Here is a 25,534-nt window from a genome sequence, read left to right as displayed (position 1 = left end):
CGGAGCCGCCGATGCGCCTCTGCCTCGGAGCCCGGGATGCTCGGAGCCAGGATGTGATCGCCGGCGGACCTTCCTCCTCCTCCTCCTCTTCCTCGTGGTCGCGGTCTTGGCCCCCCTCGCCCTGCCCCGTCCGGGGGCCCCCTTTCCCCCCTCGAGCGCTGGCTGGGCTCAGACCATGGCCTGGGGCCGCCCCTGGCAGCCGCCCCTCTTCCTCCTCCTCCTCCTCCTCCGCCGCCGGCCCCCTTGCCCTTGCCCGCCGCATCCCCGCTTGCGCTCGCCGCTGAGGATCGCCCGGGCTGCGCTGCCCGGAGGGGCCGGGCGCCCAGGAGCCCACCGCCATGGGCGTGAAGTCCCGGAAGGCGGCGGCGGCGGCGGCGGCGGCGGCATCATCCTCGGCCTCGCGGCGCCTCTCGGGGGCCGGCGGGGCTGATGAGCCCAGGGGCTCCGGACGGGCCGGGGGGGACTCCGAGGAGAAGACGAGAGGGGCTTTCTCCGCCCCGGCGGGAGATCTGGAGCAAGGGACTTTGGCGCTGGGGCCCGGGGCGGACAAGGAGGGGACCCTCCTCTTGGAAGGCGGCGGGAGCCGAGAAGAAGGCAAGCGGGCCCCGCAAGGGATCGGGCTCCTGGCCAAGACCCCCCTGAGCCACCCGGTCAAGAGGAACAACGTCAAATACCGGCGGGTCCAAACTTTGATCTACGACGCGCTGGAGAGGCCGAGGGGCTGGGCGCTGCTCTATCACGCCTTCGTGTGAGTCTCCGGGCCAGCTGTGGCCGGCGGGGGGGGGCGGCGGGGGGAAGCGGGGTTGGGAACCAGGTGTGGCGCACACACGACCCTGCCCTGTTGGGGTTGGGAAGGAGAGGCGAGGGGGTGGTTGGGGGTCACGCCTGGCACCGATGCCTTGCTTTGGGTGGGCTTCTCAGGAGCAGGAAGGGATCCGAAGCTCTGGAGCTCTCCATCCCTCCGCGCGCCTGGTGTGTTTGCGGACCCGATGAAGCAGGTCTGGAGATCTCCCCCAGCTTTTGCACCCATTTTTGGTGCCTTTCTGGGTTGGCCTAGTAACATGCCACGGTATGGATTCTTCTGAACCTTTCCTGGTTGGGCTCCACCAGGCTGCAGACGTGCTTCAGTGGCCTGCCTTCCTTTGCATCACAGGGGGCTGAGAATCCAGATGTGCTGCTCTTGTGGAGCACAAACGCCTCCCCGGGAGCTGTGGTTGGTCTCCCAGCTCTGCTCTGTAGTAGGCAGTCAAGGCAGCTGCAGATCCACATTAATTGTCTCCCTGCTTTGTGTCTAAAAGTCCCTTGGCTAACCTCATCTGCTAGGAAGGTTTTTTCCTTGTATCTGCCTTTGCATACCTTGTGTTTCTGATGCACGAGTCCGTTATCTTCCCAAAGGCATTTCTTGAGCAAAGAGCTTGGAAAGGTTGCTTTTTTTGGGACCACAACTCCCAGAATCCTCAGGCTTTGGAAGTCATGCTTCCCAGCTCTGCTCTTAACTCAGCTCTGTCTTCTCTGAGCGGTTTTAAATAAAAGTGCCCTGTTATTTCTTGTCGCTGCAGAAGCAGGAACGGGCGAAACAGACATCCAGAGAGATGGATTCTTGAGAAACCTTCTGGATTCGTGCACAGACCTGAAATTCCGATTTTGATGCACGCACACATGCATGCGTGAACTCTCGTACACAATTAAGGAAGGAAATTAAGGATTTTCTTTCTGGGTCAAGACTGCCATTAAGATGCATCAAGGCTCTTGTGAGGACATAATTTTGATGTGGTTCTTTTTTGGGACTAGGTGATGTGCTAGTGCTTACGTCCTCCCCACTACCAAACCAACCCCCCCTCCCCAATATCTTTCTTCTCTGGTTAGAGAAGGGTTGCCAAGATGATTGGAGTGGTCCCCTTTTGCTCCTGGATGGCGTGGTTTTATTTGCCTTTCGAAAAGCTGAACCTCGGAGGAATTTGCAGCCGCAAGATGGGAAGGCTGCGATAACGTAATGTTATCTCAGTCACATGCAAGCGAACATGTTTTCCTGAAAGTCTAGAGCCCTCAAGGTGGTGTGGGGAATTTGCCATAGAAACGGTAGCATGTGATGATCCGATCGCTTTGCTTTATCATCCTCGCCGAGGCAGGAATCTCATGGAAACTTGTTGTCAACAAAGAAAGAAACGGATTGGGAATTTCTCTGGGGAAATTCTTTGTGCTCTGAAAACAATGCCCCGTGATGACAATAAGCCATTGCAATGGCTTTGCTGGTTTCCAATTTGAAAAAGAAGGGGGAAATGGATTGTTTTTGTCTACGCTTTTAGAGAGGTCGTGAACAAAAATGTGTTGAAAATGTTAGGAAGCCTGCCTCAAAGAGCCAGACTTCAACCAAATGGTGAAAGATCAGGGATTTGGAGTGGGGGGGGGATTGTGTTTCGTTTGTCTAAATGCCGTGCTGTCTACTGAAATTCAACTCTGTGTTTCAGTATAGAGGAGTATAAGCATTTGGAAACTCATGACTGATTATATTTTTTTCCCTTTCTTTCTTTTTACAAAGCATATATGTGCGGCCCCAGGCCAGATGGCACAGTATAAAAGCAAATAAATAAATAAATAAATAAATAAATAAATAAATAAATAAATAAATAAATAAATAAATAAATAAATAAATAAAAAGAGTCAGACTGCAGATTCACATAAGCCAGTGTTCTGCTTCTAGACTGCCAAATGATCCTGGAAAGCAAGATATGGAAGTTGTGCTATTTGGGGCTGGTATTTTTTTAAAAAAAACATGGTAGCCTGTGACTGTCTATGGAGGTTCTTGTGATATTCTTGCTAACTTGATAATCTTCCAGAAATTGAGTTCAGTAGAGGCTCCGTTTAAAGAGACTAAAAATTAAACACCTCTTTCATTTCATTGTAAAGGTTCAGTTCAAAGGGTCTAAGGCTTCAACACTTCTTTACATTTCGTTGTAAAAATCCATAATTCATTGTGAAGCTTGAAGGATGCAACAGTCAGAGATGAGTACCTTTGAGGGGGCTGGACAGCTGGTTCCTTCCCAGATATTATTGGACTGCAACTCCCATCATCCACAGCCAACGTAGCAAATAAGCAGAGAAGGGAGTCATAGACCAATAACAGCTGGAGGCCCACTCTTCTTCCACACCCCAGTTGTAGGAGAAAAGGATGAGATGCATTCAGCTTGTGTTCATTTAAAAAAGTAATAAGTATGATATTGTGGAGTAACCTAAAAGCCATGGTGCCATTTAGAGGCTGAGTACTTGATATTCAGGAGGATGGAGGTCTTGGGGAAAGAAACAGTCAGAGGTGGCAACACTTAACTAAAATTGCAAGCAGAGGTTTTGCTGTCTCGCATGCTTAATGGACACAATCCAGTGGATGGTTCTGTTGCACCAGCCTGCACCAGAGCATGCAGCCCCTCTCTGGATGCTGAACGGCTCTGCCTAGGAACCAATCTGGTATAGAGATCAGGGAGATGAATGGAAAAAAAGCCAGGTTCAAAGTCCTGGTCATCAGTAAGGATTATTGGCTAATCTTCAGGACCGAGTCACTGTGTCTCAGTCTAACCTACTATACAGGGTTGTATACAGCAGAAGGAGACCAGATAGGTCCCTGCAAGCTTTTTGCAGGTAGGATGAGAATGTCCTCATGATCATCCCAGTAATGTCATGTCAGCAGGTGACTTACCAGTGTGCACGGAGGTTCTCCTAAGAAAGGTTTGTGGGAAGCAAGAATGTTCTCCTCTAGTCTTGATTCCCTTGCCTGCAGGGTGTCTAAGGTGCCTAAGGAGGTGGGCACGGCCAGAGCTTTCTGCCACTTTCCTTTTCGCTTTCTGCCACTGCTTTTTCTTCTCATCGGGAGCCAGTGTGGTGCCGTGGAAAGAGTGTCAGGCTAATACTCAGGAGACCCGAGTTCAAATTTACCCTCGGCTATGGAAACCTAGGGACATGGCGGCGCTGCGGGTTAAACCACAGGAGCCTCTGTGCTGCAAGGTCAGAAGACCTGCAGTCGTAAGATCGAATCCACATGATGGAGTGAGCTCCCGTCACTTGTCCCAGCTCCCGCCAACCTAGCAGTTCGAAAGCATATAAATGCAAGTAGGTAAATAGGTACCACCATGGTGGGAAGGTAATGGCGTTCCGTGTCTAGTCACGCTGGCCACATGACCACGGAAACTGTCTTTGGACAAATGCTGGCTCTACAGCTTGGAAACATGACTGGACTAAATGTCAAGGGGAAACTTTACCTATGGAAACCTACCAGGGAGTGACAGTGGCAAACTCTTTGAGCATCTCACATGCCTGGAACCTCTGTTGGGGCCTGAAGTGATTTGACAGCAGAGAAGCAAAACAGTTCCTCTTCCCCTCAGGGGTTTCTCAGAGAAGAACTAGAATACTGACTTTAGGCAGAAGGTTGCATTCTGCCCTCCAACCACATAATCACCCATTCTGGACCAGAGAACGACATGCATGCGCCTGCAGCTAAGGAGATCTGACCCTGCGAACAGAAGGGAGCTTGTGTGTGGGACTGTACGTTAGGCACGCCAAGCTTCTTAGATTGAAACCTCCTAGCCTTGTACATGGGGCGTGCAAAATTGTCCTTGGAGAAAGACGGAGGTGTAAATGGGAGCTAGCAACGGAATTAATAGCTTTAAATGAATTGATCATGAGAAAATTAGGGTGGTTGGTGGTGGGGCTTGGGTAATACATTTGCACTGGAACAACTCCATGATTCTGAAACAAAAGAGCATGCTTTGTTTTAATTCTGACCCATGGCAACCCTTTTCGGGATTTTCTAGGTAGAGGATACACAGAAGCGATGTATCATTCTAGGTATTCGCGAACGCGTTCACGGCCAGGATCTAATGTACCATTCCCTTCTTCTGGGGGCATCCTGGGACTGCGCAGCTGGCCGAAGGCCACCCAGTCTGGCTCTTCCCCCAGGAAGCACAGTGGGGAATTGAACTTCCAACCTCTGGCTCTGCAGCCAGACACGTAATTCACTCAACTACCCTGCCAAATACTTGAAAGGTATACAGAAGAGGGGCAGAATCTGTTCGTAGTCATCGCAGTGTGCAGACCACATAATCATGGGCTATAGTTACTGGAAGCCAGATTAAGACGGAATATCAGGGGAAACATCTTAACTGTTAGAGCGGTACAACAATGGAACCAATTATCTCTGGAGGTGTTGAGCACTCCAGTGCTGGAAGCATTCAAGAGAAAATTGGCCACTGTCAGATCTGCTTTGCTTTGGATTCTTGCACTGAGCAGGGGGTTGGACTTGATAGCATTATAGGCCCCTACCAACTCAATTATTCTATGATTGTATGATTTTTATATGATGCTGCATTTCACAGAGGAAGAGGAGGGAGGACTGACTCTTTTCAGGTTGTACTTGCCATCTGCGGTTTTCATCTTTTTTTGTCTACTGGTCTCCTACCGGAGGATGGACATCACCATGGCTACTCTGACTATACCATATATTCCCTCCAAACCGATCTCCCAAGTGTTTCAGTCAACATGTTTTTCTCCTTTCTGGACTCCTGTCCCTACTTCTTTCACCATGAATGATCAGCTTTAACAGTCTTGTCTTTTTCATTTTTCCTTACTTGGTTGAAAAATTCCATCTTACAGCATCTTGCGATTTTTGTAGCTTCTTGGCCTTTATTGATTGGCTTTAGTACTTCTTCACTGGTTACCCTTTTGATTGGAGAATTTCTTGTCATTCCACAGTCAATCGACATTTCAGTTTCTGCTGATTTTTTTATTGCTGCTTTTTAAAAGTCTACAGTTTTTGGGCATACAATAGACTCGAGAAGATATCACATTGCAGAATGAGCATTCTCAAACCATGTTTATGCTGGCTTCCTTTTCGTTTTCCTTCTTCATCTTATGGAAACTGTACTGAGATATCTATTCTCATGCTGAGTGGCTATGCTATTATTGTTCATTCATCCTAAATCCAAGGTTGTCCTATTTGTTAACAAAATAACCACTATGCGTATACTTTCATTTTAGATCTTTTTCTCGATTTCTTGAGCTGCTTGCTTTCCACTGGTGGCCATAAGCTTGGTGTCTTAACGTTAAATTTTGGAGCATGTTTGCTTAACTGACCAAAATCCTGTTGCGCTGTTGTGTAAAAAGGCATAATCTTTGGAGGTGGGTTGTCTCGAGTTAAGAAATATGTGTAAGCAAGATGTGTTACATGAAAAGTTGCACAACTTGATTTACAACAGATACTGTCTATAGAGATTTCTATCTTGAGAAAATTCACTACTCGAAGTTACCTTTTTTGCATAAAAGTACATCATCTGTTGCATAATCTCTGAAGATTATATAAATTGTGTGTCACATGCGTATTGGATGTTGTTGACAATGATACCATCACTTGAATCAGCAGCAGCTTCTGTCAAGACATTTCTCAGATCATAGACTGAAAAACAGTGGTAAGCGTACATGTCCTTTTGATACTACACTTTATCTATGTCCTCTGTCATTTGTTCTTCAGCTTTCACTGCAGCTCTTTGTTGCCTGTACAGGGAGTTGCGTGAGTCACTGGAGTACAGAAATTCAGCACTCTAACTCTACATTGGCCAGGCTATCATGAGAGTAGAGTCATGCAGTGATAAAACTGACAGTTTTGCTGTAGTGGGAGGTGGGAGGCACCACCAGAAGGCAAGGTTTTGGCTTTCCAGATGTTCTGGATTACTTTCCATCATTCCCAGATGTTCTGGATTACTTTCCATCATTCCCATAATTCTAGTGATGCTCCCCATGGGACAGTTGCATAACTATATTCCTAATTATAGCAATTATAGCAATATATATATAATTATAGCAATTATATATGTGTACAGGTGAGCTGGTTGGACAGATGGTTTAGATATCTGGTTGTGGAATCAGAGGCTGGGAGTTCAATTCCCCACTGTGCATCCTTGGGAAAGAGCCAGCCTATGTATCTCCTGTGAGTAGAACCAGCCTACGTGGTCTTGAGCAAGCTGCACAGTCCCCAGGATGCCCCCAGAAGAAGCGAACAGCAAACTGCTTCTGAGTATTCTCCAGAAAACCCTGGAAATGTTTGTCCTAACTCAGAACTGGTGGCACATGAAAATGTTTGATTCATACATTACCTGCATGGTATAGACAGAGTTACGGAAATTGCTGTTTCAGATTTCGTTGTCGTATGACCTTACGAAACCTCCCCACCCTGAAGCATTCATTATTGCCGAAGTAATCACCAAGTAACCAAAATCATAAGTTGTTGCATTCTAGTTACTTTTTATATTCATTTTCAGAAAATAAAAAAGCTGCCAAAAATGACCCAAATATTTGGGGGGAAACTCTGCAAAATGTCCCTACAACATTTCTATTCCCTACAAAGGTCACCACGGATAAGTAACAAACCAGTTATTTGTTGCATGAAAAAGTAACAGTTTATTTGTTATTTGCAAAAGAAACACTGTTATGCTGAAAAGGGATATACTGCATTCCACAAAATTTTGTTATTTATATCAGATGTCCCCAATCCCCAGTCCATAGCCCAGTGCCGATCCGTGGCCTGAGCCGCACCGGGCCACTGAGACAAACCTCCCGCCCCCCCACGCACTCACCCCTACACAGTCTGTTTGCACCTGCGCACGCACTCCAGCATGCCCGTGTGAGCACCACAGCACTGTTTGTGCATGCGTGGGTGAGCGCTTGAGCACATGCACAAACGGCAGGGTGGTGCTTGCACAGGCATGCGTGTGCCCATGCGCGAGAGAGGGCGCTTGGTCGCACATGCTCACGGGCACAGGGGTGCCCTGCCTTCCCCAGCCAGTCCGCGGACTGAAAAAGGTTGAGGACCACTGACTTATAACACATCACTCCCAAGCTGTGGATGTGGGCATTCTCTGCTCCCATCCTCTTCCTGACATGTGAATAGCTCAGTGGTTTAGGTCTCTGGCTGCGGAGCCAGAGGTTGGGGGTTCTATTCCCCACTGGGCTTCCTTGACAAAGGGTTGGAGTGGATGATCTATAAGGTCCCTTCCAGCTGTGCCATTTTAAGACGATGATGTGGAACTCAATTCAGAAGCAATCCAGCAGTCTTTTCAGAGTGGAAAGATCAGCCAACAGGGTGCTGTTGTTGGTGAGGGGGGCACCCGAATGCCCTCTTTCTACAGTCTGCCAAGGCCCGTTGGAACCAAATGGCTGGGGCTAAATTTGAAAACAAACAAGGCAAAATCTCGATTACATAAACAGACAACAGCATGTGGTCCAAAACAAACCATAGCTTATCCTGGATGCCTTTATGACATGATTTTATTGTCCATTAAATCATTAAATAGCAGACGATAGTGCTGGCAGTGTGTTTGAGTTGAAAGTAAGATGAGGGCTTGTTTTTTTTTTTTAAAAAAACACATTACACACACACACAAAAAAGTGGGGTTTACAAAAGCAAGAGCACTGAATCGTACAATAAAATGCATGTGTTGATTCGTATGTTTAGATGCAAATTTAGAAATGCATAGAAATACATCCCATAGATAGGGGGAAAACACTGATCTGTTGGCCTGCCTACCTGCCGTCTGCACTAGCCAGGTGTTAACTGCTGATGGACAACTTCAAGACCTCTGTTCTCTCCAGTTAGGCTTCTTTCACCCAAATTCAGCTGCATGTTTGAACTAGACTAGGATCTATCAAGTCAGTGGGTTTTGCTCAAGTGTTGGCTTGTCATTCAGTAATTGATTGATTGAATCTCTTCTAGCTATTGATTCAGTGGGTCTACTTTAGTTGGCACTAGCAGTTGGATGTCAGCCACCGTCTTTCAACCAGACTTGTATCAGACAGCACTTCACTATAATCCATAAAATAGGCAGAATGCGGAATAATACTGCCTACTTCAATTATTTCAGGGAACGCAGAGATGTGTCTCATTTCCGCCCGGTCCTTTTACACTCCTACAGTTCATGTCATCCTGCTGTCTATGGGTCCTGGCAAGTTGGTGAAAAGGGAACTGGCCTGGTGTGACTGGGAGCTGCTTTTACCATTATTTTGCTGGACCAGTTCTCCTCCTCCTTCTCCTCCTCCTCATTATTATTATTATCATTATCATCATCATCCTCACCACCAGCACCACCACCAATGGCAACAACAACAACAATCATCATCATCATCACACCATCAGAGCTAGAAAAAGAGGCAATATTAGAAACAGCATACATACTGCGCCAATATTTAACAGATACTTAGTTTTTTGGTAAAAAAGTGTATCTGTTATATAATGCCAGGCAATGTTTTTATAATTTTGACTATGCCTGATGTTTTTAACAACAACATCAACAACAACAACAACAGCAGCAGCAGCAGCAACAACAACAACTTTTCTCAAGAGCTTCTCGAACCATTCCAGTATCTCCAGGTGGCAAACTAAAGACCTCCAGATGTTGGTACACTTCAATTACCATTAACTACACTGGTTAACAACAACAACAACAACAACAACAACAACAACAACAACAACAACAACAACAACAACAACAACAACAACAACAACAATGTGCTATCAAGTCAATTTGGATCTATGGCAACCCTTTTCAGGCTGTTCCAGGTAGAGGATACTCAGAGGTGGTTGACCCTTCCCTTCTTCTGGGGGCACCCTGGGACCGTGCAGTTTGCCCAAGGCCACCCAGCCTGGCTTTTCTCCCAGGAAACACAGTGGAGAGCTGAACTCTGGCTCTGTAGCCAGATACCTAAACCACTGAGCCATCCAGCCAGCTGGCGTCTTTAAGAGAAGAGAAACCTCTATTGCTCACGATGAGGCAGGGTTGTGACGAGCCCCTTTTGGCAGATGGAACAAGTAACAGGGTCTGCAACCAGTATGGATGCAAACCACTCCCTCCAGAAAATAGGGGAGACTAAGGAAAAACATAGTTCATGTTTCCAAAAACAGAAGGAAGGAAGAAAGGAAGGTGAACAAAGCTGGCAGGTCTTGCAATTTTATTTTCTTAAGAAACACAATTAGAACGACATACATGGTACCTCCTTTGGTGCCCTGGAGCAAAGTTCCAGTTGCCTTACCCTAATGATGGACCTGTTTTGAGTGGATCAGGCCCCTTAGAAACATTTCTGAACTTCCAGATGGATGGGTGAAGGGAAGGGAGTCAGGGAGGCCCAGTGAATAAAGATGAGAAATCAAGCAGCAAAGGTGAGACACATCAGGGTTGTGGTTATTTCTCTGTTGCGTATCTTCCCCGCAGTCTACATACCTTTTGAAGAAGCATGTGCACAGAGTGTGGTATGAACTTCAGCACCCTGACGATCTCAATTTCCGTTTTCTTTTTTGAAGACCGAGGTTCAAGACCTCACTGTTTCTGAAGACCATTTTGGAAGTGTGTGAAGGATAGCTGGTGAAATCCACAAAGCCAGATCTGCCTGAACAGGATTTCCTGGGAAGCGTCTGTGCTCTGCGTTATTTAGATTTTTTTTTCCCCCATGGCAGGCAGAAACAGATGACACTGTATAAAACACCCTAATTTGCCTCAGTTAGATGGGAAATGCAGAATCAGAACTTGGAAACAAAACAGCTTTCTAAATTCCCTAGCCAGCTTTTCAACAATCTGTGAACAGTTTTCCCCTGCACTGAAAGCTATATAAGAAAGAGTCGACCCCCGCCCCCCTTTTGCTGGTAACTTGCCTTGGCTTTCTGCAGTTGGAACTTGACGCTTGAGTTTTCCCAAATGTACCCCTTTCTTGAAAATGGCATCCAGATTTCCAGGTTGATTTGCAACATCAACCTCAGTGATCGTTAGGCACCGTAGAGCCATCCTGGATCCTTACCAAACAAAGGAAAATGAGTAAATGAGCCATCTTTATACGGTCGATCAGGAGTGCTGGCTGCTGCAGCCAAATCGTCATCAATGCAGGTTGTAAGCAAGACAGAAAACACAAATATAGATGTGAGAATTTATTTCAGAGGGAACACCGATCTGGCATTTTTGTATCTGTTCTCTCTCTCTCTCTTTTTTAGCCCTACTTAGAATTAAGCCTTGAGATGAGGATGTATTTTCTCAACTTATAAAAGTAAGAGCCATTCTGGTTCCCCCTCATCTTCATTCAAGCAGACTTTTGAAAAGGGCTGTGCGTATAAACAAGGAGTGTCTGTGGCTGTTGTGAAGCAAAAGAGAAAAACCTCGTTGGTCTCCTGCAAACCACTCCATAATTTATGGCCCAGTCCGGATCCACCTTCGGTCTACCCTAGCCTTCCTTGCAAAGGGACACCCTAGCCTTCAAGACAGTCCTCAAGGTTTTAGACTTCATATTGCTGGCAGTGGGCTTAGCAAAATCTGTGAGTTCGTGCATCTGCTTGCCAGTCTGAGTATGTGTATCGGTCAGGGACAATATTTCAAGCAGAGGCAAAGATTGTGTCTTTCTTCTGTGGGGTGAATGTGAGTTTCCCACTCCAGCCTTCCTGGAAGGACGCCGGTGCTCCCAGCCCGCGCAGCTGCCTCGGTCTGTGCAAGAATCCTGCATTAGCAAAGGCCCATTTCACTCAGTGTATTTAGACAGGTTTTAATTATTGATGCTAATACTCTGAGTTGCCCTAATAAATATTTGCCAGTATACTTTGTAAAAAATAATGAAGTCTTGGTCATTGGAGACTCCACCGCAGTGTTTCTGCTGTTAAAATCTTTGCTGCAAGACGGGAAACAGTTGGAAATCCTTAAGGAATCTGATAAGGATTTATAACCCTCCACTGCAGCAATAATAATAATAATAATAATAATAATAATAATAATAATAATAATAATAATAATAATAATAATAATAATAATAATAATAATAATAATAATAATAATAATAATAATAATAATAATAATAATAATAATAATAATGCAGTGGTGCCCCGCATAGCGACGATAATCCGTTCCGAAAAAATCATCGCTATGTGGATTCGTCGCTATGCGGGGCAAAAAAGCCCATAGGAACGTATTAAAACATGTTTAATGTGTTCCTATGGGCAAAAAAATCACCGTTGTGCAGAAATCCTCCATGCGGCCACCATTTTCGCTGCCTAGTAAATGAGGAAAGGGAGCGAAAACACAGTGGGTGGCCATTTTCTTCACCCGGTGGCCATTTTGGAACCGCCGATCAGCTGTTGGAAAAACATTGTTATGTGATAATCGGTAAGCGAAACAGCTTACCGCTCATTGCAAAGCGATGCTTTCCCATTTAAAACATCGTTATGTGATCACTTTTGCGATCGCAAAAACTAAGTCACTATGTGGATTCGTTGTTAAACAAATCGCTCGTTAAGTGAGGCATCACTGTAATAATAATAATAATAAAAATTTCCACCATGCTTTTTTCTTTCTGTCCTTCAAGCAGTTTCCAGTCAACAAGAGGACTTCTCCTCTTACCCCACAGTGGCTACATTTCCTCAGAGGTCTTCCACCAGAGACCTTTGTCAAGACCTTACTGGAAATCCAGAACCAGAGTAAGGGCCAAAGAAAGTTTGACATGAAGTGTATCTCTGTTCCATAAATACATATTGTTGTTATTCATTATTATTATTCATTTAATATATTTTTAACCCAACTTTATCTTTAAAAAGGACCCAAAGCAGCTTACAACCATTAAAAGATAGTATTTAAGATGAGTAACAATGGGAATACAGTATTAAACGGACCAATGAATGCAATACAAAAAATATAATCAATATGAAAACACATTCAATGCAGTGAGGTACAATGATCCATTTAAAAAACCCTACTCAGCAGCCATTCACTTGGGGAAAGCTTGCCTGAAGAGAAAGGTCTTTGCCTGTTTGTGGAGGGACAGTAAAGATGGGGCCAGTCTAACTTCCTGTGGGAGGGAGTTCCAGAGTCTGGGAGCAGCAACTGAGAAGGCGTCCCCATCAAACAGACCAAGAGGAAGGACTTTTTTTTGATGATCTTAACACTCAAGCAGGCTCATAAAGGGTGGTGCAGTCATTGAGATAGTGAGAGAAATGGATGCATATAAATACTGCTTTTACAAGTCTGTGCAAGGACAGGATGAAATGGCCATGGTAAAATGTACATTCTCTTTGTTAATTATTTAGCCGACACAAGGGACTTAGAGAAGTCACGAGAAATTATAAGAGGAAAGTACAAATAAGGAAGGTACCATATTGTACTGACAAGAATATTGAGCGATTAGCCCTAGGTAAGAAGGAAGGAACTTAATGTGTCAGTTAGAATGACCGCGGGGAGGTTGAGGAAAGGGAACATATACCAAATAAGGATAGAAATAAATAAGAGTCTGGGGTACAGGTAAAGAGAGGAGTGGGAGATGTAAACAGAGGCGGGACTTTCTGTGATCGGTTTAGGCGCATCAGATAGGCTTGGAGTACCCAGACCAATGGGGAAGCAAGGGAGGGACCATGCGGCTGGGAATAGGGGATAAATATCATGCTACCTGTATTGATGGGTGTGCCTACCCAGTTAGGACACCCGCTTTTGCAAAAGTGCTTTTTAATAAAGGAGAGCTGCCCCATGTAGAGTATGTTACAGTACTCCAGATGGATTATGTCAGCAGTTATGGTGATGGGCTAGAGGGATTGCCTGACTGGGGCTATGGGGCACTGGGATGATGATTTGACCCTTCTCATGACATGGTCCCCACTCATGTGTCTCTCAAGCACACCTCCCTGCAGCTCTGGTTATTAAAGAGGGGAAAAAAACAAATGTGTTAACTGGGTTCATACGTTGCATACCATGTCTTTCAACAAACTTGATGAGAAAACTTTCAACCTCCCTCTTTGGCTGCTTTACTCCAGGGTGAGCAACTTGGGCCTCTCCAACTATTGTCCAGCTACAACTGTCATTGGCCAAACAGTGGAGGATGATGGCAATTGCAGTCCATCGCCATCAGGATTTACTGATTTTAATTCTTTGCTACTCACTGTTTACTGATTTTAATTCACTATTTACCAATTTTAATTCTTTGCTCCTGCTGGCTTTGACTTATTTTGTACAGTAGGGCTCTCCCTGCCCACCAGATCAGTATCCACTGATTCACTTATCTGCTGCCTGAAAACACAAAATTGAAAAACCCAGAAATATATATGTATTTCTGGGGTTTATTTACCAGATCTGGCCACTAGAAGGAGCCAGAGATCATGCAATGTATAGCTTTAGATACTTCTGTGTTTTTAAGCATCTGTGAAGGTGGAGTTTGTATCTGTAGTCCTACTGCATTATGATTTATGTCTTATTTCATGATTTGATTCTTGCTGTTCTGTATTGCATGCTGCTTTGGAAACATTTACTAAAAGACAGCATGACAGCAGGTGTGGTGTCCTGGTTGAAGTTTTGAGTTAGGACTCGGAAGTCCTGGGTTCCAGTCTTCAGATGAGCATGACTCCCACTGCAGAACTGGAGAAAGTTTGAGTCTCTCAAACTGACCCATTTTGAAGGGTCATTGTGAGGACAAAACATAGAGAAGGGGAGCCGAGTATGTAGGGTTCTGTTCATTAAAGCAGTGGTCCCCAAGAACCTTGGGCCTCCAGATGTTCTTCGACTACCACTCCCAGAAGCCTTCACCACCACCTCTGCTAGCCAGGATTTCTGGGAGTTGAAGTCCAAGAACATCTGGAGACCCAAGGTTGGGGACCACTGCATTAAAGGATAGGCCAGATATATATGTAGCCAAATTGAGCCATATGCAAAAACGTGCCCCAATACACCATTTGACGAGTCTGGGCTTCCGTTGTATCTTGTTTAGGGCAACGCATTGTACGAACTGAAAAATAAGAGGGTGCACAAGACAAAAATGTTTAAAATCAGTTGTGGATAATCGCGTAATGAAAAATGGCCGAGTCAGGTTCCAAGTTATGGGCTGCATTTAGACAGTTGCCGTGTACTAGATTAGAAGAGCTATATGCATAACAAAGAGGAGAGTCAAATATATCTCTCCGAGCAGACAGCCGGTAGGGAAAAGGCTAAAAACGCAGCATAATGTCCTAAGCTTCTTTCAAAACCTGGAATCTCAGGAGCTAAAGAGAGGAGAAAAGACTATAAATAGGCAAGCTTGATAATTAGCGTATTTTGGGTGGACTGAGAGACAGCTGGAGGGAGATCAGACACACTGACGAACTCTTTGTCGAATTAAATTTGCAGGAACTCCACAAGGGAGACCAAGCCAGACTGCTTGTTCAAGTGATAAAGATAACTTATTAAGAAATGAGAAATGCACATAAGGACACCACGGACAACTGCCAAACCATGAGAAAAACATAATCTGGATCCTCCCCTTTCACACATCCTTATTTCTTTCCGGCCCTTCACTGCAGTCATTGCCAACAATAACACTTGACAACTTATATATGATGGTCTCCATGCATAACAATAAAGCAGGATTCCTGACCTATCCTGGTTTACTGTAAAGGAGCAGTACAGCAGTGCATGCAACTTGTTTGGTTCTCCCCACTCTCAAGGGTACACTGGGTTGCTGCCTTGGGTCCCTTTTAGAGCGAAAGGTGAGACAGAAATATTTTAAACAAACAAATAAATAACAGTGGGTATTTCTACCCAGAAATGGATAGCTCTGTGCAGAGTTCAGTCCCAGAATAATGATTTGTTGCTTGTAAACAAGCCAGGATTGCTACACCAGCGACAATCCAGGGTAAGGGTGTTTTTTTTTGGCTTATGTAACCTGCTTTGTTTGGGAGCAAGAAGCCAGGATATTGGACAGGGCTGTGAATCTGGGAGCCTCTTGCTATCATTGAGAAAGGGGGTGGAGAGACCTCCATTCCTCTTACAACAATATGTCTCTGTATGAAAATTCCCCCCTGCCCCGGCGAGAAATCTTGCAGGAATTCCTCAAAATTTTGGTGGCCATTTTTCTTTTGTCTTGGAAAGAATACTCAATTGTGCAGGATTATTGCAGCTCCTGTGAAGGATGAACCTAAAGAAGTGCAGAAGCAGCAGCAGCAAACTCTGCAGGAGCCCGACAATTACTACACAGAATGATGTCTTTCTTGCTCAAAATTCACTCGAATGTGCTGGATTTGACATGGCATGCATGGGGTTAAAAGGTGCAAGGTGATCAGTGGACATGCAGAGAGGGACAACTCTGGCAGCTTGGACACCCTCCTTCCTTAGAAAGAAAGAAAGAAAGAAAGAAAGAAAGAAAGAAAGAAAGAAAGAAAAAGAAAGAAAGAAAGAAAGAAAGAAAGAAAGAAAGAAAGAAAGAAAGAAAGAAAGAAAGAAAGAAAGAAAGAAACACACACATACAAGCACACACACCCCCAGAGAGGCAGCAAGATGGAAAAACCCAACACACTAAAAAGAGTAGTGCTGCATCAGCTGAAGCTTCCTTTATAGGAGGCCCTTTTAATGAAGATAATCCCCTTCATAGTGAAAGGGGCAACATGTTCATCCAATAATGCACCATCTTTGAAGCTGCCCAACCAATGGAACTGGGGTGGGGGGGTTGAGATGACCCTTCCCTCGCCCATCCTCTTGTCCCTCTGATGCATCCATTGGCCCCACAGCCCCTAAAAGGTGGTGCTAGACTGGCTGAGGTTGCTGCCATTCTCACTCGGTGGGAAATTGCTTGAATTAAATAATTCATTGCTTAGCTGCATTAAAGGGCACACAGCTGGAGCTCTTTCCATTGTCACAGACGCTAGCGAACAGCAGCCTTGCCAGCCAGATGAACGTAGACAGCAGGGTGACAAAACTGCTCTCTCGAAATGTTTCTTAACACAGCATCCGAACCGGCAAGTTCCTCAATGGAAGATGGTTTAATTTTAAGGGGGTAGGGTAGAAGGCCTCTTGCAGAAGGGCTTCCCAAAGCTGGCAGGGATCCTGAAATCCCTCCCAAGGATGCCACATGGAAACGTTTTCTGAATGTCCAAAACTTTGGAGAGATTGCTCTTCCTGAGTACAATTTGTGGCGTCTCCCACTCAAGGAATTCTGCGCGTTGTAATCCAGGTCATGGGGTTGATGGTCAATTGAGTGGCATGGCCACATTTGCTGATGCTACCAAACTGTGTAGTGCAGCCAGCATGGGGGGGGGGAACAGGTGGGGAGAATTTCTGAAAGGGTCTTTCCAAATTGAGCAAACAGTCCATAAAAGGGCAATTAAGATTCACAGTTAGTAATGAACATGCTCACTGGAAGGACAGATCCTGAAGCTGAGGCTCCAATACTTTGGCCATCTCATGAGAAGAGAAGAATCCCTGGAAAAGACCCTGATCTTGGGAAAGTGTGAAGGCAGGAAGAGAAGGGGACGACAGAGGACGAGATGGTTGGACAGTGTCATCGAAGCGACCAACGTGAATTTGACCCAACTCCGGGAGGCAGTGGAAGACTGGCGTGCTCTGGTTCATGGGGTCATGATGAGTCGGACATAACCTAACAACTAAACAACAATAGCAATGAACACGGGAGCTGAAAAAACCCACCTTTATATATATTGTGCTGGCATCTGAAAGTGATCCTACACTTGGAGTAGATCAGCTGTTCCCAACCTTGAATCCCCAGATGTTCTTGGACTAAAACACCTAGAAGCCTTCACCATCAGGTGTGTTGGCTTGGATTTCTGGGAATTTTTGTCCAAGAACATCTGGGGACCCAAGGTTGGGGAACCACTGGAGTAGAAAACTCAATGAGCAAACTGAGCTGCTTATATACTGCCCCATGGTGCTTAAAGCACTCGCTGGGGGGGGGGGTTATAATTTAATTATAGAGGCTATACATTGGCATCACATCCAACAAGCTGAGTACTCATTTTACCGAGCTCGGAAGGATGGAAGGCTAAGTGAACCTTGAACCTGCTGCCAGACTGCGCTGGGAGCAAACTCTGACCATGAGCCATGTTTTGACCATAATGTTGTTGTTGTTTACTCATTAAGTTGTGTCCAACTCTTCATGACCCCATGGACCAGAGCATGTCAGGCCCTCCTGTCTTCCACTGCCTCCCGAAGTTGGGTCAAATTCATGTTGGTCACTTCGATGACTCTTCTCATCCTCTGTTGTCCCCTTCTCCTCTTGCCTTCACACTTTCCTAACATCAAGGTCTTTTCCAAGGAGTCTTCTCTTCTCATGAGATGGCCAAAGTACTGGAGCCTCAGCTGCAGGATCTGTCCTTCCAGGGAGCACTCAGGGTTGACTGACTGTAATACTACAGTGTAATCCTTGTGGCATGTGGCTTCTTATGAGAATATTGATGTAGTGTGCAGCTTCTGTTAAAAAAAACCCAAAAGCTAAGTATGTATTCAGAACATTTAGAAAATAAATAGAAAATAACAGTCCAGCATAGCTTTTCTTGTATTTTCCAGAGGGATAAGAGATGGTGAGTGCTGCATATGTTCACGAGTAAGTCAAAACCCAAAGGCATTCCAAAACCCCAATTTCTGAGGCTAAAAGCGGGATGACCCTTATCAGCTCTATCTGACTTGCTGATTCATTCCTTGCATGATGAAAGATGAACAAGGTGCACAAAAAGACATATTTTTTTAAAAAAGGAATAAAAGGCATTCAAAAATAAAGTATGCAAGAGTAATCAACACCCTTAACAGAAATCTCATGGTGACATGAAACAAAGTTAAGATCAAAAGAGAGGGAAATTATGTAAATCCTGATATCTATATGCATTGATGCATGTAAATATATATTTGTGTAAGATATATTTTAATTAGTGCATTGGGAAATGTCAGCTATATTTTTTGAAAGTAAACAATTATACAGAAGTCAAGAAAGGATAGCTGATTTATCATAAATATTTCCCGTTTTTGCCCCACACCACACTTTTATCTTTATATGTTCATTCCTTTTATTTATTGTATAACACACACTCTTTCCCTGATAAGGGGAGGGTTTTTTTTAAAAACGCAGTGTTGTGCCTTGATGCTTTGAATCCATTTTTGGTGTTGGTTTTGTTCATCATTTTTAGTATGGCCTTTGTTGGATTATTTTAAACAATTTGCATACTTACCCCTTTTAGCTTTTAAATAATTGCCCTTTAATGATGTGCCATTCAATGCTGCTAAGCAATTATTTAATCTGCTTTGGGTCCTTTTTAAGGCGAAAGGTGGGGGAATGGATGGATGGATGGATGGATGGATGGATGGATGGATGGATAAAGTAAGCATTTGAATGGAGCTAAGAATCTGTGAAGCTGTTGTAACATGAGCTTTCAGTTCTCTCATTAATCAGCTTTGGTCAACACTGCAGAGTCTAAAGATTATGAGTACTTTTCAAAGGCAGTCAGTTGCTTGCGGAGCACATTTCAATAATCACTGTGTCCTTGTGGTCAGGATCAGATCTCTGATGTAGCTGGTGCACTAGTTTTCACTTTGTGCAGGCCCCTCTTCACCATCGATAAGACCTGGATTGTAAGACTCAGAGATTAATCGAGGAACATGCCCAAGCTGCTAAACTGAGTTTTCAGGGGAGTGTAAGCCCATCAAATACATACCTCTTTTTTCTGATCAAGAGCCCAACTGTCTTGCCTGGGTCAAGTGTCAATTTGTTTGCCCTCGTTCAGACCCTTAATGCCTTCAGATGCAGGTTTGGAACCAAAACATATTCCTTAAATTGGGATAGAAGGAGAGGAATGGAGTTTGGTGTCATCCATATACAGGTGTTTCCCTCCTACTCCTGAAGATGCCAGCTCAGGCTCCTAAGGAATAGTAGATGTGGAAACCATCCTTAGATCTGAAGCCTCACTGAGGAACCTGGCTTGCTCATGACGGTCACAAGAAGGAGGACCTCCCAGAAGGTATATAGGCAAAGTTGTTTCCCACTAGCAAATGGCATGCCTGAGGCTCAGAGATGCTAGGTTGCTAAGAAGTAAGAAGGTTCCATAGGAGTAGAGGGCTTCTGGAGACAAGGCATCTCCCTGACAACAGGGAGTCTTGAAGCCTGCTCATAGCTAATTTCAGGTGGTGTTCTGGAGGACCAGGTTACAGTGGGGTCTTGACTTGAGAACTTAATCCGTATTGGAAGGCGGTTCTCAAGTCAAAAAGTCTGTAAGTCAAGTCTCCATTGACCTACAGTGCATTGAAAACCGATTAATCCCGCAACAGGCCGTTTTTGTTCCATTTTGGTTTTTTTCTGGTCTGTAAGTCAAATCTCAGTCTGCAAGTCAAACCTAAATTTTGCGGCCAGAGAAGTCTGTAACTCAAAAAGTCTGTATGTCAAGCCGTCTGTAAGTCAAGGGTCCACTGTATTTTAAACTTCAGTTGCTAGCTTTTCCATCAGGACGGTGACTTCTGTATGAATACTCAACCTGCACCATTGTGTCACAGCTTCTTCTTGCCCCCTCCCTAATGCAAAGGGGCACCCAAATTGAAATAGTTTCAAAGAAGCCAGCTTACTGATTTCTCAGGCAAGCTGTTACCAAAGCAAACTGAATGAATTATTACTTGAACAAGTCAAAAGCCTAACTCAGTTAACTCTTTCCTTTCAAGTCAAGGGCATCCAATGGTGTCTAACTTCCATAGACACCAACATGTCACCCCCACCCCCAGTTATATCAGAATGCCAATTGTTTCGAAATGACTATTTGCATCTTGACCTAAGATGAAACCAGCCAAGCTCTGCCTTACATAAGCCCATTAACGGTGCATTACTGAGATGCTACAGTGATAAATTCTAAATGCTTGTGAAGAAATCAACTGCAAAAACTTGCTACTTTTGAAACTGTCTGTGGCCTTGCTAAGAGATGTTTCTTGCTGCAAGATCCTTGATTTTTGTTTTTCACTGGTTTAAAACAAGGCCAGGTTTATCTAGCAGCTACTCAGTGAAGCAAGGAAGAATTGCTTCCTATCAACCAGATAGGGGAGCTTTGAGAACGTGATTGCTTCCCCCACTTTTAACACTTTCTTTCTTTCTTTCTTTCTTTCTTTCTTTCTTTCTTTCTTTCTTTCTTTCTTTCTTTCTTTCTTTCTTTCTTTCTTTCTTTCTTTCTTTCTTTCTTTCTTTCTTTGTCTCTCTCTCTCTCTCTCTCTCTCACTTACTTACTTACTTACTTACTTACTTACTTACTTACTTACTTACTTACTTACTTACTTACTTACTTACTTACTTAAACACTTTTTTGTATTTATATTCCACAGAGGATCTATGGACGTTGTTGTTGTTTTTTTACTTACCTACTGCTGAAGCCACTTTGGGACAGTTCAAAGTGAAATATGGGGTAAAAATATTTTGAATGAATGAATGAATGAGCACTTTCTGACTTTTTTTGGGGGGGTGTCGTAGCTTCATCTGGCTGGTGAGTCATATTCGGCTTGTGATCAGCTACAATCTATTTGATCCCTATTTCTTTTCGTTTCTTTCTGTGAACGTCTTTGCATTTTCTTTTTCTCCGGAATTCCATTTTGTTTTTGGTCCATCTTGCCATGATAAGGTTATTTTAATTTTATTACTGTGTTTTAAGATGTTAGCTATCTATCTCAGGTAGGTTTGATGGGCAAATATAAGAATTCCCCCCCCCACACACACACACATTTACTTATAAGCAAGCTCTTTTGAAGAGTCCAGGTCCAGGACAGAAGCCTGTGATGCTTCCAATTAAAAATCTTCCTTAATTTTGATGATGAGAATGCTTTGAATGTGGCTTTCCAACCAGCTGATACTTCAACTGACAATTTTAGCACCTTTCTCATCTTCATCCAGTTTGCTAAAGTATCACAGAGATCTTTGTTAAAATGTTTTTCTGAAATCAAAATAAATTACGTGTATGGCATTCGCTCAATCCACTAAGCTGGTTACTTGCTCTTCTACATCTCTCTCTCTCTCTCTCTCTCTCTCTCTCTTTTTGGTGCTACAGTTGTCAAGAGGAGACTCTTCCCTTCATGTGGAACATGGAGGCAACATTCTGCATCCCAGTAAAATTATTCTTTGAGTTATCAGATCTAGTAAGCCATGCGTACAACTAAGGTTGATGCCTCACAGTCTAGCCTGCCTTGCCACGTTGTTGTGAGGTTAAAGTGACAGGGGAGCGAGCCATGTATGCCACCTTGAACTTAGTGGTAGAAAAGTGGGGTTTCAATGTAGCTAAAGGAAGCAAGCAGACAAATATACATATATTTGGAAAGAGAGACAATGCAAATCCCATCTGGATTCTGGTTGAAACTGTCATAAGCAAGCCCCCTTGGCACAGTGATTAAACTGCAGTACTTCAGCCAAGCCACCGCTCACAAACTTAGTTTGATCTTAACAGATTCAGGTAGCTGGCTCATAGCTGACTCAGCCTTCCGTCCTTCTGAGGTTGGTAAAATCAGGATAGGGTAGTACATAAGTCGTTACTAACGGCATGTGAAACTCTCTAATCCTACTTTTTACCCAAATTTGGTAAATAGGAAAACCAACTAACATCTCGTACACCTGGGGGGAGTATACTTTTAAAGGTCAGATCATACTTCCATACTATTAGAGACCAGGCCGGGTAGGTGGGGCTCGTCAGCCCTGGAAGGCAGCCCATCTAGGAGAAGGACCACTCCGAATTTAAACCTCCACTGCCTTGTGGCTATATCCACTTATGGAAAGGGCTTCAGGAGATAACCTCGAGGCAAAATCCGGAGCCGGAGTCCCGGAGGCATTTTCTTTCATTCTGCCAACTCCTGCGACGTTGCTGGAACCAGTTGTATTGGCTCTTGCCTTTCCACTGGACCATTTCAGCGATGTGGAGAGGGGGGATTTGCTGCTTGGGTAACAGCCTATCCTCCATACTATTTTACCCAGGCTTCGTGCTCTGGAGAGGACACTCCAGCTTCGCATACAGCGTCGAAACAACACGGGAAGTAGCAGTTACCGGTTATAAGTCTCTGCTCAATTGGCGTAGAGCAGGACGCCAGGGGCTACTTCTGACGGTGGGAGAGGTCATTGCACCTCACTAGGTAGATACCGCCCGCCTTAAGCTGGGCAGCCCCCAGCCAGTAAGGTGCTACCTCGCCACGGTCTGTTAACCTCACGGGGTGCGTGGGGTTTAGGGTGAAACCCGACAAGCAGATCGACAACCGTGCACCATGCAACAATCATAAGAAAACTTCTGCCCTAAAGCTGGGCACCTGGAATGTACGGACAATGACCCCTGGCTTTCCTGACTACGGCTTTCCTAACGACCTGCAAGAAATAGACGATGTGCGCAAGACAGTTGTCATTGACATGGAACTGAGTAGACTGCAGATGGACATTGTTGCCCTGCAAGAGACAAGACTGCCAGACCCGGGATCTGTCAAAGAAAAAAACTTCTCATTCTTCTGGCAGGGAAAACCATCGAATGAGACCAGGGAATATGGTGTTGGCTTTGCAGTCAGAAACACTCTCCTGAGATGCATTGTTCCACCCACTGTGGGGAGTGAAAGAATCCTGTCTCTGCAGCTCCACTCATCAGCAGGACCAGTAACCCTCATTAGTGCATATGCACCAACACTGTCATCCACTCCAGAAGTGAAAGACAAATTCTACGACGATCTGGCAGCTACTATCAAAAAAGTCCCTGAAAGAGAGTCACTGTTCATTCTTGGAGACTTTAATGCTAGAGTTGGTGCTGATCACAATTCTTGGCCCACTTGTCTAGGCCGTTTTGGCATTGGAAAGATGAACGAAAATGGCCAACGCTTACTGGAGTTTTGCTGTTACTATGGTCTCTGTGTCAGCAACACATTCTTTAATACGAAGCTGCAACACAGAGTTTCCTGGAGACATCCAAGATCCAAGCATTGGCATCAGCTCGATTTGATCCTCACTAGACGTTCTAGCCTTCCTAGTGTTACGATCACACGCAGCTACCAGAGTGCTGATTGCGATACTGATCATTCCCTGGTGTGTAGTAGAGTAAAACTGCGAACAAAGAAATTGTATCACATGAAAAAGGAAGGAAGACCACGTATTGACATCAACAAGACTCGCGATCAAAGAAAAGTGAAGGAATTTGCCCAAGCACTCGAGGAAACCCTTCCAGGTCCAGCTAATGTAAATGCACCTGAATGATGGGAACACTTCAAGAACACTGTCTACAACACCGCCTTGTCCACCTTCGGCAAGAAGACCAGAAAGATGGCTGACTGGTTCGAAGCCCACTCGGAGGAGTTAATGCCAGCCATTGAGGATAAGAGAAGAGCTCTAGCAGCATACAAAGCCTGTCCTAGCGAGTACAACCTGCAAGCTCTTCGAGCCGCTCGTAGCCAAGTCCAACAGGCTGCCAGGAGATGCTCCAATGACTACTGGCTTCAGCTTTGCTCTCAGATACAGATAGCAGCGGACACAGGTAACATCAAAGGAATGTATGATGGTATCAAGCAGGCCTTAGGTCCATTACAGAAGAAATCTGCTCCCTTGAAGTCTACTACAGGTGTGATCATCCAGGACCGAGCACAGCAGATGGAACGCTGGGTGCAGCACTACTCCGAGCTATATTCCAGAAAGAATGTAGTAACCGAAGAAGCATTAAATAACATTGAGTGCCTGCCTGTCTTGGAAGAGCTGGACAGTGAACCAACCCTAGCAGAAATAAATGCGGCCTTGGATTCCCTCACCTCTGGCAAGGCACCTGGAAGGGACAACATCCCTGTTGAAGTGCTGAAATGCGGTAAGGAGATCATCATCACCGAACTGTATGAAATCTTTTGTCTCTGCTGGAGGGAAGGTGGAGTACCACAGGACATGAAGGATGCAAACATTGTCACGTTGTACAAGAACAAAGGTGACAGGGGTGACTGCAATAACTACCGTGGTATCTCTCTTCTTAGCGTTGTAGGGAAGCTGCTTGCCCGTGTTGTGCTGAAGAGGCTCCAGGTGCTTGCAGACAGAGTCTATCCGGAATCACAGTGTGGATTTCGAGCAAATAGATCCACCACTGACATGGTATTCTCCCTCCGACAGTTGCAGGAGAAATGCAGGGAACAACAACAGCCACTCTTAGTGGCCTTCATAGACCTTACAAAAGCATTTGACTTGGTTAGCAGGGATGGCCTTTTCAAAATACTTCCCAAGATTGGATGTCCACCTCGTCTCCTTAACATCATCAGGTCCTTCCACGATGGAATGAAAGGCACTGTAGTTTTTGACGGCTCAACATCAGATCCCTTTGACATCCGAAGCGGAGTGAAACAGGGCTGTGTCCTCGCACCAACACTTTTTGGGATCTTTTTTGCTGTCATGCTGAAGCATGCCTTTGGAACTGCAACAGAAGGTGTCTATCTCCGGACTAGATCAGATGGAAAGCTCTTTAATCTCTCTAGATTGAGAGCAAAGACCAAAGTCCAGCTGAAATGCATGAGGGACTTCCTCTTTGCAGACGATGCAGCCATTGTTGCCCACTCTGCTGAAGACCTCCAACAACTCATGAACCGTTTCAGCAAGGCCTGCCAAGACTTTGGACTAACAATCAGCCTGAAGAAAACACAAGTCATGGGCCAGGGTGTGGACTCACCTCCCTCTATTACCATCTCCACACAAGAATTGGAGGTTGTTCACGACTTTGTGTACCTTGGCTCAACCATCTCTGACACCCTCTCTCTAGATGTCGAGCTGGATAAACGCATTGGGA

The 25,534-nt window shown here is 44.9% G+C and overlaps 1 protein-coding gene across 2 annotated transcripts in view; it reads left to right on the top strand.

Annotated features, from left to right (window-relative positions):
- The first annotated feature begins 272 nt into the window (after positions 1–272).
- KCNQ3 (potassium voltage-gated channel subfamily Q member 3) overlaps positions 273–25,534 on the top strand; it is a 179,000-nt gene continuing 153,738 nt past the window's right edge. The window contains exon 1 of one of the 2 annotated variants that reach the window (XM_078391655.1): positions 273–748. In XM_078391655.1, the coding sequence (XP_078247781.1) occupies positions 339–748 (410 nt within the window). In that variant the 5' untranslated portion in view covers positions 273–338. The remainder of the gene's footprint in view (positions 749–25,534) is intronic. The other variant, XM_078391656.1, reaches the window with a different exon arrangement.

This window comes from Pogona vitticeps, chromosome 4 (genome assembly GCF_051106095.1).
Source record: "Pogona vitticeps strain Pit_001003342236 chromosome 4, PviZW2.1, whole genome shotgun sequence".
In the NCBI taxonomy this organism is placed as follows: Eukaryota; Metazoa; Chordata; class Lepidosauria; order Squamata; family Agamidae; genus Pogona; species Pogona vitticeps.
Note: the sequence above shows the minus strand (reverse complement) of the source record. Positions and strands in the feature narration are given on the sequence as shown.